This window comes from Colletotrichum costaricense, assembly GCF_030867565.1.
Source record: "Colletotrichum costaricense strain IMI 309622 chromosome Unknown Scaffold_3.1, whole genome shotgun sequence".
NCBI classification, from domain to species: Eukaryota; Fungi; Ascomycota; class Sordariomycetes; order Glomerellales; family Glomerellaceae; genus Colletotrichum; species Colletotrichum costaricense.
The window spans coordinates 2,068,250-2,082,333 of record NW_026848232.1 but is presented as its reverse complement, the minus strand read 5'-3'; the positions used below and the strand labels follow the sequence as shown (position 1 = coordinate 2,082,333).

At 50.9% G+C, this 14,084-nt stretch overlaps 5 protein-coding genes across 5 annotated transcripts; 4 read left to right on the top strand and 1 right to left on the bottom strand.

The window, feature by feature from the left end:
* On the top strand, positions 1 to 570 carry CCOS01_03526 (uncharacterized protein; the record flags this gene model as incomplete). The annotated part of the gene is made up of 2 exons (XM_060451712.1): positions 1 to 171; positions 238 to 570. 2 exons carry the CDS (start codon positions 1 to 3, stop codon positions 568 to 570), a joined length of 504 nt encoding a protein of 167 aa, XP_060317977.1.
* A 1,125-nt stretch (positions 571 to 1,695) lies between these two features.
* On the top strand, positions 1,696 to 3,285 carry CCOS01_03525 (uncharacterized protein; the record flags this gene model as incomplete). The annotated part of the gene is made up of 1 exon (XM_060451711.1): positions 1,696 to 3,285. One exon carries the CDS (start codon positions 1,696 to 1,698, stop codon positions 3,283 to 3,285), a length of 1,590 nt encoding a protein of 529 aa, XP_060317976.1.
* Positions 3,286 to 6,910: 3,625 nt separating this feature from the next.
* On the top strand, positions 6,911 to 7,380 carry CCOS01_03524 (uncharacterized protein; the record flags this gene model as incomplete). The annotated part of the gene is made up of 3 exons (XM_060451710.1): positions 6,911 to 6,954; positions 7,004 to 7,122; positions 7,175 to 7,380. The coding sequence occupies 3 exons, from the start codon at positions 6,911 to 6,913 to the stop codon at positions 7,378 to 7,380; spliced, it is 369 nt and encodes a 122-aa protein (XP_060317975.1).
* Positions 7,381 to 9,226: 1,846 nt separating this feature from the next.
* Positions 9,227 to 12,305, top strand: CCOS01_03523 (sodium/hydrogen exchanger family protein; the record flags this gene model as incomplete). The annotated part of the gene is made up of 4 exons (XM_060451709.1): positions 9,227 to 9,777; positions 10,344 to 10,645; positions 10,702 to 11,552; positions 11,607 to 12,305. 4 exons carry the CDS (start codon positions 9,227 to 9,229, stop codon positions 12,303 to 12,305), a joined length of 2,403 nt encoding a protein of 800 aa, XP_060317974.1.
* Positions 12,306 to 12,530: 225 nt separating this feature from the next.
* CCOS01_03522 (uncharacterized protein) lies at positions 12,531 to 13,685 on the bottom strand (the record flags this gene model as incomplete). Its single annotated transcript, XM_060451708.1, has 1 exon — positions 12,531 to 13,685. The coding sequence occupies one exon, from the start codon at positions 13,683 to 13,685 to the stop codon at positions 12,531 to 12,533; it is 1,155 nt and encodes a 384-aa protein (XP_060317973.1).
* Between the last annotated feature and the right edge of the window lie 399 nt (positions 13,686 to 14,084).

The following is a 14,084-nucleotide window of genomic DNA, read 5'->3' as shown; positions in this document are numbered from 1 at the left end:
ATGTCTTTCGCCGATCTTTCCAAGAGCTTGAGTGACATCGAGCGCAAGGTCAACAAGTCGATCAAGATTCTCGGCAAGGGCAATGACATGAACTACAAGGATGCCATCAAGCTGGGCACCAAGTCGAACTCAATCGTCAGCACGATCAACAAGGGCATCAAGGACTACTCGGTGAGTTTCCGTTTTTTTTCGTCTCTGTCAAGCGACTGCTGGGATTAACACCTAAATCAATGACAGACCTTCACTCCCTCCGAAGATGAAGCCAAGAAGCTTCTGGGCCAGATGAACACTATCGTCGACCTCACCGAAACTCAGCTTAATGCCATGGTATCGAACCAGGCTCGCTTCGAGAGCTTGAAGGTCGGTGGCCTCGTGAAGAAGAACGTCACCAAGACCGAGGCTGCGGGCAAGGAGCTCTCTGCGGTCATGATTTCCAAGGCCCCTGCTAGCATCAAGGGAGATGCTGAGGCGCTTGAGAAGAGGCGTGAGGCTGCGTTCAGCAAGGCATCTGGAGCTTTTGCTGGGTCCACAGGCGGCGAGGACGAGCAACTCGGAGACGATTCCGACTAAGGGTATACTAGCTCCGAGCTTACAATACATAGTGGCTGTGTAAATAAGAGTCTACCCTTTCGCAATTTCGACAATGGATCGCGCATGGGATTTCCAAGTGCATTGTCATCAATTAGCCCGATGGGTCCGCTATGCGGTGTTGAATTACTACTACCTTGCAGTGGTGATGGATTTGAAGATCAATGTCGTTACATGCAACGAAATGCATGGTTGTTGGCGATAGCACCAACTTGGTGTGACGCAGCGTGAGCCTGGACCACTTTGCGTCACGTCAAGGTCTTTAGACGATACGGTACGGCCCGCGGCTCCGAGTGTTAGTAGGACAGGGCAATTCGACTGACTCGAGGTTCAGTTCAGGTCCGCTGCTTTTAATGATCATCAACACAAATCTTCTTGCTCTCAACCCATAGGGTAAAATAGCATCATGCGGCGGGAATACGATAGGCGTGCTCGTGGTTGGAATTCATTTTCCTTGAATGCTATTAATAGGTAAGGTAAGCTGACGATATCATTATCGTAGTGATTCAATTGGAGAAGAAAATATGACCTTGGCTGTCAGGTTCATTGAACTGGCGGAAGAGAAATCAGGTAATAGCTGAAGAATCACAAGTCAAATAGTCAAAGATGACTTCCAAAGATCAAAGCTTCGATAATCCGACATTAGTAGAACTCATTGACCTGATGTTGTGTGGTTGGAGATGTGATGAAAAAAGAAAAGACAGGGTGCTTGAGCAGACCCAGTAAAGCTTAGGTTCAATCTGGACCTTGGGATCTTCTTGAGAGGAGCACCGGTAAGAGGCACCCAAAAGTAAGGGGCACTCCATTTACCATAGTTAAGCAATTGATAGGCTACACAGGGGCACCCGTGACGGCAGCGACACTTCCAGATTACCAAGCTATGCGCCCAAATAGGTTAAATGGTGTGCCTTGTATTTAAAGCTGGGGTGCTTATTACCGGTGCTCCTTGTATGGTTGGAGCGCGCGCCAAGTCGTGGCTGCCTAGTGAATATCGGGTCTAAGCCGGAGAGGGGTTTGGTGAATTCATGTTCCTCCAGAGCCATTGAGGTCACGGCAGCTTCTTATTGACCTCGCCATCAATGCATCATTGTGCTCAACCACATCGAAATGGAGACCCTTCCTCAAGAATTGGTAGATGATATTGTTTCTTATTTAATACCACAGCAGCGCCCCGAAGCAACATTGAAGCCTTATGATACGTGCATGAGACCAGTTTGGCCCATCGCCCCGATAGCCACAGTCTCGCGTCGACTACAAGCCGCCGTGGAGAAAGCCACGTTCAGATCTTTGAAGATTACCAGCGACGAATTTCCGAAGTTCATTGAGCTTCTCACTCCGGCTAGGCGATACCATCTGACCAGCTTGATCGTCACCATCACTCTTCCGCCTTACGATGACGTTGCATCCCACAGAGCGGAATCGCCCGAAGAACGGCTTATCAATGACAAGTGCTACAGTAATGGCATAAGAACACTATTCCAGATTCTTCGAGGTTGGGAAGATGAAGATGCCAAGACAATCAGCTGTCCCCTTTCGTTATTTATCAACCACCCAGAATCGCCTTCCGATACGCCATGGCCGACCAAGTATGTTCCTTGGGGTGAGATGTATCCCGAGGAGGACGGGATTTATGAGGGCCGGTTCTTGCATTCTTTCATTGAACTGAGAGAATGCCAACTACTCCCGGATCTGGCGAGAATCAAACAGCTCACAATGATTCAACCAGAGGAGAGGTATGGCTACCGGAACACCTACCCCAAGGTGCCTATCCTACTTGCCTCAAAGATGCCAAATTTGGAACGCTTCAAGCTATTCATGAATGATGATGAAAAGAGATTCGACGAGATACGAATCAACAATCGGAACGAAGCGGCGCAGGCTATTCGAGAGCTGTCACTGCCGTTACTGAGGAAAGCCGAATTTGAGTTCTTTCAGAGACGATATCGAAACGAGAGAGCAATGCCGCCAGCGTTGCATGAGCTCGGAGCCCCAGACCCGTTGAGCTCTGCTATCTGCGCATTTTCACAAAATCTCATAGATCTGAGTGTCACCGGCTCCTTTGACGACTCCCTCCTCAGACCTATGCAGGGCCTGAGCAAGACATCATGGCCCAACCTCAGATTTCTCGACGTTAACATGCACGCCACTTCCCCTTCAGGAACTTGGTACTTCAAAAAGGCAGACGGAAGCCCAGATCACCGGCCCTACACCCACAGCTCCAACACAAACAACGCCCACTCAGATCTGCACAACGAAGAGTTCAGCTTCGTAGAGGAAGCCGCCTACGCGCGTATGACTCCGGTAGAAGTCTTCCGCTGCAAACCTGACGACGCCTACATCGTGCCTTTCATCGATGCGTACGCCAACGCGCTGAAGGCGATGCCTACGCTTACCTCCGCGGCGCTGAACTTCCAGCTCGAGTACGAGGCCGAGGAGGATGAACCCAGCTGGATGTGTATTGCGTACTTTGCGCCCTGTCGCACGGCGCCAAAGCACCCGCCAAGATTGTTGTGCCCGAAATGCAACAGAGGCGTGACACGCCAGCTGGTGAAGTTGTACCTAGACTGGGAGCCAAGCGAGGAGCTGGCGGCTAAGCTGCGTGCGATTGGAGACGAGGTTTACGAGGCGCCGATGGTGGAGAAGACAATGGCCCAGTTTATGGATCAGCATGAGTGGGTTAATAACGAAGAGTCTTGATAACGGAAAGAAGTTCCTTCCTTGACTCGCAAGCGAAAGGACTATATGTCCTGGACAATAGCTACTGCCTAGAGGTGATTAGCGCAGATTCATGGGTCATTGCAAGAACCCGTTAGTCTCCATATAGCAGATGAATGCATGGTATCATCTTCCACTACGTTTATTGCCGTAATGACTATCGGTTGGTTGAGACCTCAGACCAGATCTCATATATAGATGCGTCCCTCGATCGTTTAAGGTAGGTGCAGAGTAAGACCCCAACTCATACTTAGGCATGTCATGTCTAATGACAACCCGTGACTGAGTCGATGCAGGTATATTCAACCCTCCTGATGATTCTTAACAGCATTATGACTTCAAGGATTGAAAAGTCTTGCGACAGTAGATTACGTGACCTGCAAGCAGGAGCTAGGCGACAGCCCAAGACTTCAAAGAATCGAACACGATCACTTCGAGGCGCCATGTCCTTCGTAAGTCAGTTGCCCCAGGCTCCAACCTCACTTCCTTTCTCCATGACCTTGGGTCCTCGTACCTACATCAGAAAAGACGCACTCGTTCACAAAAGAGCACTTGAAGTCCCTGCAGAGTCTCAACGGCGGATGTGAGCAAATGCAATCCATAGATAATGACCCATTGGCAGATTTTCCTCCAATCATCTGACTGGGCTTAATGCCTCGGAAAAACCAGTCTATCAAAGAGATAAGAAGAAAAGCTTCACGGATGATCAAACACGGGGTGTCTCTGGAGATGGCCCGACATAGAGCCAAGTCCCAAAACAAAAGCCCACAACAGCAAGTAAGCATATCTGATACATAGGCAAGGAACTGGTGCTGTTTTGCCTTCCCTTGTTTGCTTTTCTCTTCAGAGACACGATTTCAAGTCATGTTATAGGGTGCACTATACTCGAGACAAAGATGGGACGGTCAAAAAACTGGAGAATCTGGCCCTTCTGGACGGCAGTCTGTGCCTGCTGTGGAGGATGAGGTTCCTTTGGGTGTCGTGTGCCAAACAATTTTGAGAGCATAATATAATGACCCAAATTACTCGCCTTTGAGATATCTCACTCTGTTCAAGTAGAAACCAATTTGCGGTAGACTCTCGGCAACATTATCGACGCGATGCTTAGTTTTGGTGACTTGATCCCACGTGAGGCTTTCATCACTGTCAAGAAGGGCAGCACAACTTCCATTCATGCGGGGTATTCGGCCCAATCGCCTTGTTACCGAGTATCTTCATAGAATATGTTTTAATTCCAGCCTGAATTGATATTTTCTATGCCGAGAGACCGGTAGGCGCAGCCATATGTCTCGCAATGCGTTGAATTCCCACGCTTCATGAGCTCTTTCAAATACCAGTTTCATCAAGGTGGATACACAAAACATTGGAAGTTACCTTAGTTTCGAACATCATCAAGAAGTCACTTTTTTTTTTTTTGCAAAAGACAAATCAGTTGAGCTTCCTCGAACTATCTACAAGGTGGGTGTGTGGCTTAGAGGTTTAAGGTTTGTAAGACGTGATCCCTGGCGTAGATCGGACTTGGATCTTGTCGTGGGTGCCTACCTCACCTCCAGCGCCGAAACAGCCTCTAGTTCGTCTGGTCGATAGGAAAGAGTGGGTCTGTGTGAGGTTGTACCCAGTCATAGCCGTCACAGAGCACGTCGAGATTTCCCAGAAGGGCAGAGGGAGTTATTGGAGCAAGGGGCTTGTGTGGCCAATGGTTATACATATTTACACTTGTCTTGGAGATTTCCAACTTCAACACCGGATACTAGAATAGAGTTAACAGGAAATAAGTCTGAAGCAGCGTTTTTGACTCTAAGAAAACAAAATACGCCTTTACGAAAGGTCGTTGAGAAACGACTCAGGAGTGAGCCTGGAAAAACTAAGCCATCTAGGCTCTCGCGATAGTGAAGAAGTACTCCATGGTGGAATCGATATCGAAGCTGAAATCAACGCTCTGCTCTCGGACACTCGTAGTGCCGTCACGAGCACAACCCTCAGTGCCTCCACGTCTCCAGCTGAAGGTCCATCGGAATTCTTCGCCAAGGATGTGGAAAAGCGGATTGAATCGGAGGCGGACGCGTCCACGGAATTGGCCGAGGTTGTCGGTGGTCCATGCTTGGAATTAGACATGACGATTGCCACTTGCCTGTTCCCAATTGGTTGGAGCTACGCCCCTAGCAGCCTCAATCTTGAGGAAGCGGGACAAGTTGTCGGTTCTGACGGGGAGAGGTGGATTGTAGCCTTTGAAGCAGATATCGAAAATGAAAGCCCGCTTGTCGATGAGTTCAGGTTGTCGACTTCATCTGCGACGGTGACAGCCGTGTTGGCGACCTCCATCTTGACCAAAGGTCTGTCGGCAGGAAAAGCAAAGGCGCCAATCATGTAGCCAGTGGCGGCAAAGACAACTGCAAGAGATTGATGATGAAATTTTGTCAAGAGTGGACGAACAAGTCTAGTTCTGAAGTTCTGAATGTAAGAATCAAGGGAAAGGGTTGTCAAGGCAGCATTTATGTTTAGGTAGCTCGCTCTTCTGTTGGACTGGCAGTGGAAGGTCATCTTTTAGCTATGACTATGCAAACTAGATGTCCGACATCTTAGGCATCCCGTGTGTATTAACAAACTATTCTTTTGAAAGTTCATTTACCAAGGTTTATCATTGATTGAAAGCTTAACTTCTCACATTCAAAGGCTTCCCCTTCGGCAGTCCAAGACTAAGTACAGTTCCTAGTACCGCAGCCTTGTCTTTTGATAGGCATGACTGAAATTGGGCCTCGTACTAATCTAAATATCGATAGACTCAAGTCTAATCCCATTGTCTCTACAGGGCTGTAGTCTCTCAAGACCATCGAAATCGAGATTATATATCACCGCACCATACCGAACTCACCTTGACTCACCCGACCAGACGGAGTATTCCGTACTTGGAGAAAACCGACCTCAGACCTACTCTACATACTTCCTGCGCGGACCATTATATTGCCTTCCTGCTCGGATTGTCGTATTCCCGACTCGAATCTAGCCTAATGTCGAACCCTCACCCATTCTCAACGCACCATCATTTCCGAAGTCCCGGAGTCAGTTTTCTCAAAGGATCGTCGGATGACCTGCATCCTCGTTAAAGCCAGTAATCATAACGGCCAGTCCACATTTACTCAGTTCCTCAAACGAACAAATTCTCTGTGTTCAATGTTCTCTATCTATTATAGTTCAGTTAGTCCGTGTCCTTTTCATCCTTTTGACTTGGCAGATAAATGTCGGAACTCGCGGAGGCTCCTTCCTATTCATCTTAGCGAAGGGGGACTGATGCATCACCGGCCTGCTTTTCTAAACCTTCAATAAGAGTAATTTGAGTAAAGTTGGGGACAAACAGTAGTAGATAAGATGATCTAGGAGAGACGGCCTAAAGACGGAAACCCAAAGACATGACGCATTTTTATGAACTGAAAAATGAACTGTGAGATTGAAGTAAAATACAGACGCAGCGAAGGGCCGGTAGCAATCCTTCTTGCAGATATATATAAGGCCAACCGATTTCTCCCTCTGCTGACCATCTCGCCACTTTAGAGAATTACATTTGAAACTCGCAACCATTTCCTAGCATTACAATACTCGAGTTCTGAAGATGAAGTTCCTTACTCACGTACTTGCTATCTTTGGCGTTTTAGTGTAAGCTCACTACCTTGGGCTCTTCTCAGAAGTTAACGTTCCTATCCAGTTCTTTCGCTTCGGCCGATCTTCGCACTTACTGCGCTCGTCAAGGTGGTACTGACCTCCCCATATATGTCCACGCAACTCAACGTGTACATGATCAAAACCAGGAGGTTTTGAAGTGGGGTACGTTCACCTTATACCGTTCCCGTCTTAATATGTGGCTGATCAATCTTAGGCCAAGATGCCCCTGGTATATGGCTCGGGCACGCGTCGGGGCTAGGTCCTCGCTTCGGTGGTTCTTTCGTCGAACGCAAGGTCGGCAGAATTGACGGCAAATGGATGTACAATCAATGCCATCACTACGGTGGCTTGGATTCCACTTGCTTTGAGTGCTCGCAGGTTCAGACGAACAGCAAGGATAAGATTTACACCCAGAGCTAAATTGGATCTTTTCGTTGGGACATGGTTAACTATCGAGATCCATTGTAGGTAGAAACAATGGACTGAGTAGGGCAGAGATGTTGTGGGGATGGACAAGTCGATAGATCTTAGGATGGAAATCTACTAAAGTATCTTAAGAAGAAGCATTATTTCACGCCCTGAACTACTAACCTCCTAACTGCTAGCCTACGAAGTAATACAATAAAGAATCTCAATATTATTAGATTTATTGTTGCTACGAGCAGTCTGCCATTGTCTTGCCGAAAGCTGCCTTGGCTCTCTGCAAAGCCTGCACAAAGTGTGTCTTTTTCCGAAGAGAGATTGTTATTACATTTCGACCTTACCGTTGTGGTTTCCTTCTCCGGCTTAACAGGCGCGAAAAAAAAAATGAACTTGACGGGATCAGGCTTTCTATGAAGATCACACGATACGGTACAAATTTCTAATTACACGGTACGCGCAACATGCGCCAGGAACACGCTGAACTCAACATAGTATTTCCGATACGAAAGTCGCCATGCAACTTGGGATATTACCACGTGCTATAAATCGTGACATTTCTTCCGCAAATCATCTAGTCTGCAGGGTGGCAGTGTCGTGCGTCAGAACAGATGCAGAACTCCTCGGAACTTCTAGAAGAAATGGAATTTCTCATTGGCGATTAGACGCCGGGGTCATTTCAAGTGGCTCTTCCTCACCTCTTGAAGCAGGGAGATCCGAGATCGGTTTGGTACCATCAATTGCTGGAAACAAGCATGACCTCCTTGCAGAGCAGTAAATTCACAGCACGCAAACCGGAAACCTCAGCATCCTATGCGCTAAAAAAGCTTGGGCTGGACTAAGGAGTTGGGCTCCGTTCATCCCGTCCCGGAACCTGACTCGAGAATGAGCGATACTCGCAGAACATCTCTGAGGTTGTCTGTGGTTGCGATGATAGAGTTCGACAAGATGCGAGAGACCGTCTGGGAACTGGTGTGGACGCCGTCTCAAGTTGCTGGGTCCGTCTGTCCCATCCTAGGCAGCTCTCCCCTGCCGACTTTGAAGCACTGCAGAACCAGTGCTTCGATTGACTTGAGGTCAGCGACTGTGAGCTGGAACCTGACTCAACTGTCGGCCGCAGCACTGTCGAAGCACTGGGCTGCCGTTTCAGCGTGTCTTCTCTTCGCTACTACGACGCGCATCTCTCTAAAATCCCCCCATATTTTTAGCTTTTGGCTACTGTCTTCGGCGTTCGCGGGCGGCCTTTGTATGGAACCCCCTCACCCCTCCGCGACGTTGAAGCCAACGCTCCCGCGCTTCGCAAACCAACTCCTGCCCGCCGACTTCCGCCCATACCGAATCGATGGGACACATCGTAGGGCGGGCGGCAGGGCTTAGTGTCTATTAAGCAGGTTACATTGAGGTGGATCTGGCAGCATGCCGGGGTGGGCAGTTCAACCTCGAACTCCCGTCCTCTGACCAATCGCATCCAACCTTGCATACTGGCGGACCTGGCTCCAAGCAGTCCGGCGACTTTCAGAGAGGGTGGCATACCTTGGAGGAACGGTATTGCCTCTGATATAAAGTTGACTTGACAGACGAGGGGAGGGGATCGTCTCAGTTCTTTCAAGGGCCAAGCCATTCTTTTTCTGACCACAGTCTCCCTGTTCCAACATTCAGACCAGACGCTCTTTCAGTCACCATATATCCCCGCGGCATCCCACACCTCAAAGACCAAGGTTCTTGCGCTTGCCGTCGAACCTGCCACTCCTTCAGTCGACGAACAGTCTGTCAAAGCTCTATCAACTACTCAACTATATCTCTCCTTCTATACGTCGACTTCAGTCACCAACAAAGCATCCACGCAATGCGCTCTTCAATCCTTTACCTCGCCCTGGCCGGCGTCGCCAGCATCGCGCAAGCCAACCCAATCATCAAACCAGACGCCCAAGTCGACCCCAAAGGCCTCATCACTCGCAGCCTCTCCCACCTCCTCTTCTCCCGCTCCGAACCAACACGCTCCGAGCCGCCCCCAACTAGGAGACAAGCAACGCCGCCTCCCCCTCTGACAAGCAACCCTGCCGCCGCCCCGCCCGGCGGCGGCGGCGCAGTCAACAATGCCAACCGCACCGTCACTCTGACCGTGATCCAAGGCGACACCCTCGGCCAGATCGCGCGCCTCCTCAACTCGGGCATTTGCAACATCGCCAAGCTCAACAACATCGCCAACCCAGATTTCATCGAGATCGGACAGGTCCTGCAGGTGCCCATCAACGTCGCCAACCCGGACAACGACTCGTGCCTCAACCGCGGCGGCGCGATCCCGGCCCCGGGACAGAATGCTACTGCTCCCGGTACGCCTCCGGCGGGTGGCAAGGGGAAGGGGAAGGGGAAGAAGGTTAAGCGAAGCGAGGCCCTGTTTTCTGAGAAGAGCACCCGGGCGCCTTTGCACTAATCCGTTCCGCAAGTTGGATTTGGCCGAATCAGGAAAACATTCGCCGGGAGGGCTTACTAACTTGGAAGACGAGGTTTCGGGGTGCGCACCGTGGCTGGATGACACGAGACTTTGGCAGATGGCAGCGGGTCTAGCCTTGGAGTTTTGGCATTATGGCATATTTCAGGTGCGAGATGTGTTTTCGCGTTGTTACTCATTTTTATAATATACCTGGCTGGAACAGTCTGTTCGAACATTGAAAATAGTCCACCAACAAAGTTTCCGTTGCAACTCTGGGTGACAACTTGAACTACTAGGAAACATTGGCGAGAGACGGCGCTCTTGTGTTTTCATGGGATCATGTGACGTCATGCGCCGAGAGTTGCTCATGAGTCAGCAAAGGGGAAGAGTCTAATATCCATCGCCAAGATCTGCATCAATTTCCAATTTGCGACTATTTTCAACAGCGATCCCGCGCTGATATTGGAACGGTCAATTGATAAGGGAAGACGAAATCCAGCTGCCATACGTGATATGGCTGTTCCCCAAGACCCAACGTCTCTGTTCCTCTCAAGATATCGTTGATCAAACCACGCAGAGCTATGGCAGTAACAGCATCCTCGCTGGCCTATCATGAGCCATCCATCACCACCATCGCCATCCTCTCCGGCTTCCTCCTGCTCCTCGATTCCGTAAATTACGCTCTCGACAAGCTCGTCTACTGTGGTCTCATTGGTCAGGTATTCCTCGGTATCGCATGGGGAACGCCAGGAGCAAAATGGCTCTCCGAAGAGATGGAGCACTCGATGGTGCAACTGGGATATCTCGGCTTGATTCTGATTGTCTATGAAGGTAAGGTTCATCTTTTGCAATACCCCAGCACTGTGATACTCATAATTTGTCCACAGGAGGTCTCTCCACGTCTTTCAAGTCCCTCAAAGCCAATCTTCTACTCTCAATTGGCGTCGCCGTCACTGGCATCGCTGTCCCCATGGGACTCTCCTTCAGCCTGAGCTCTTTGATCGGCGCCACACCGCTACAGGCCTTCGCCGCAGGAGCCGCGCTCTGCTCGACCAGTCTCGGGACAACATTTACGGTTCTAGGCACGAGCGGCCTCACGACCACCCGCATGGGAGTCGTGTTGACTAGCGCTGCCATGATGGATGACGTCGTCGGCCTCATCATGGTTCAGGTCGTGTCCAACCTCGGTGGTGGCGGCGGCAGCGATTTCAACGCCGTGACGGTGGTCCGACCGATTCTCGTCTCGTTGGGTTTCGCGACCGTTGTACCGGCGGTGTGTAAGCTCGTCGTGGGCCCGATCACATTGCGCCTGAATATGATAAGAGAGAAGAACCCTGGGTCCAAGGTTGACCAGCTTCTTCGTATGCGTCAGACTGCTCTCGTCATTCATACGTGCTGGTTATTTGGGCTCATTATGGGAGGGGCCTTCGCTGGGACGTCGACCTTGCTAGCGGCATATGTCGCGGGCGCCACCATCAGTTGGTGGGACAGCGAGGTGCCTCATCCCATATCTCGCGGAAAGGGAAAGCAGAAAGCATTCATAGTTCAAGGCGGATCTGCTGCAGACAACCAGGAAGCTCTCTCTGCAAATAACCCAGGGCAGTCGAGCTCCGAGATCCCACCTGCAGCTACTCTGATGCCAAGCAATGGCGAATCGGATACCTACAACACAGGCATTGAGATCTACGAACATTACTACAGCAAGGCCGTTGATCACGTGCTGAAGCCTTTCTTCTTCGTAAGTCCCCATGGTGAATATCCTTATATTGATATCAGATGCTAATCCCCACAGGCATCCATCGGCTTCTCCGTACCGATAACGAGGATGTTTACCGGTCCCATTGTTTGGCGTGGAATAGTCTACACCATCCTGATGATGGCTGGCAAACTAATGTGTGGTGTTTGGCTGCTGTCTTTTGCCAGTCCGTTGCGCACCGTGCAGCGGATCACCAAAAAGGTATCCGGTGTAGGGAAGCAGAAGTCGAAGAAACTCGCACCCGGAACACAATGTGCCGGGACAGCATCGGATTCGGGAGCAAACAACAGTCAGACTTCTCCGCCAAAGCAGCCGCAGCAGGACCAGGAGCCGCGGCAGGGTGCGCAAGATGGTCAAACGGAAGAGATGCCGCCTCAGCCGCTCGACTTGCGACAAACCGGAAAAACTCCGAAAAATGCTTCTCCCAAGCCGGAGATGCCGGTTTCCGTGTATCCGGCCTGTATCCTCGCCTTCGCGATGGTCGCTCGTGGTGAGATTGGCTACTTGATCTCTGCACTAGCCGAAAGCACCGGCATCTTCAGCGGCGGGTCAGGCGCACCCGATCAGCCTTCGGAGATGTTCTTGATCGTGACGTGGGCCATCACTTTGTGCACAATCATAGGACCTATATGCGTTGGTCTGCTTGTAAATCGGGTAAAGCGGCTTGAGGCGCTCAGCGGCAAAGGCACGAATGGAGGTGGACGGAACGTTCTTGGTGCCTGGGGTGTGGAGTAGACGGCAAGAGAGACCTTTCGGCGAGCGATAGACAAGCAATTCCCGCGTTCTTCTTGAAGCTGCCTCCATGTCGGCATACCCCCATCTTGATGCAGTAGATATGTCGGGCTCATCTATAGCCCAAGTCAGTAGCGTCTGAAACCGGTACCAAGACTTTAACATCCTTGACGTTCATGTACGTATCAATCGGAATCATGTGTATAGATCGAGCGTGTTCCTCCCGAGTCATGAGCCGTCGACTGCGACTCCTTGCAAGCCCGACTGCTCCCACCACTGCTTCAGCCCGTCCACGTCACACCAGTCAAACTGTCTTGGCTCCTCAAACCACCACCTACTACCGGGTTTGGGCTTGTCGCTGACGTATTTCTTGAGGCAGCCACCATCAAAGCGGTGATTCTTGACACCGACGAGGAGTACAACGCTCCCAATCTTGGGGGTGAAGGCCTCGGCGTCGAGGAAAACGGTCAAGATGACTTGCTTGCTGCTGCTCGGGTCGACGAGTCGAGCAGTCCGTTGCGTGTGATGCGGTGGCATGTGGGACGGCTCGATTTCGGATAGTGAGGCGACGACTGCAAGAACGTTGACAGACCAATTTTGTTTGTAGGGCAAGTTCGGGATGGATCGTAAAGAGGTCAGCTTTAGGGGCGTGTTCGGATCGGTCCAGTCGCGCGGCAAAGCCACGGGACCTCCCTTCTTGGCCTGCACCCTACGTTGAGTTGCTTTTGTCTCCGATACTTGCATAACCTCGAAACCATCTTCGTCTTCATCGTCAGCCTCCGCGATTACCCCGGCTGCTCCAATCGAACGCACGTGTTGCGGTCTCGGGCGTTGTGTCGATGTAGGTATCGAGATCGGTCTTGCTTGTCGTGCCTTTGTCGGAGTTGCGACAGATTCCACATCGCTATCGAAGACGATCTCGTCCTCAACTTCATGTTCTGGGGATATGGCGTCGGGTTCCGTAAGAGCTCTATGCCATCCAACCGTGACTAGATCATGGACGACCAAGTATACCATCTGGCGTGTCCCTCCAGAGCGACCGTCATGCCCGACGAGATCCTGTAGACGAATGGAGAATTCCCCCAAGCGGACGTAGCAGCCGACGCGGACAGCTCTGGTGTCCAGGAAACGATGCATTTCCCCCCGGAGAAGAGCTTGTATACAGAGCTCACCGTCCCCCAGCATTAGTCGTATAGCCCTCCATCGCTTCGACCGTGGCACCGGGAGCGACTCGACGTCTTCAACAAGAAAGATGGAACCAGGGATGCAGTAGCGGGTGCGCAGCAGGTCGTTGATCAAGAGTTTCGGAACAAATGGTTCGGCGTCATTGGCAAATGCTACCTCGGCTGGGCTCGCCGACTTTTCGGGCGTGTTGGGGGACATGTGGACGCGTTCATCGTTTCGCGGCGACGCGGCGTGGGAGCTGAGGCCGTGGGCGTCAAGTGGTGATGTTTCTGTCAGATTCCTTCGCCAGTGGGGAGATGGCGCAAGGTCACTGACAGGGCCGCGGCGTGGCGGGCATGCCCACTGAAGATTCGCTAATGCAAGTCATTACGTAGCTTTGGGCGACAGCTAGGGATCATCCCGGCCCGGCCTGACAGGCCGATCCTACCCTCAGCCATGCATTCGCATTTCCTTCTATTAGCATTCACGATCGACTTTACTTGCATAATAAATTCGGACTTGTTCTTTTAACTCAACCTTCAGGTATGTGATGATCACCGACTAAAAAACTTTTGATTGATTCGGGTCATAGAAGTTTTCGACTAGTTCACAGGGGTG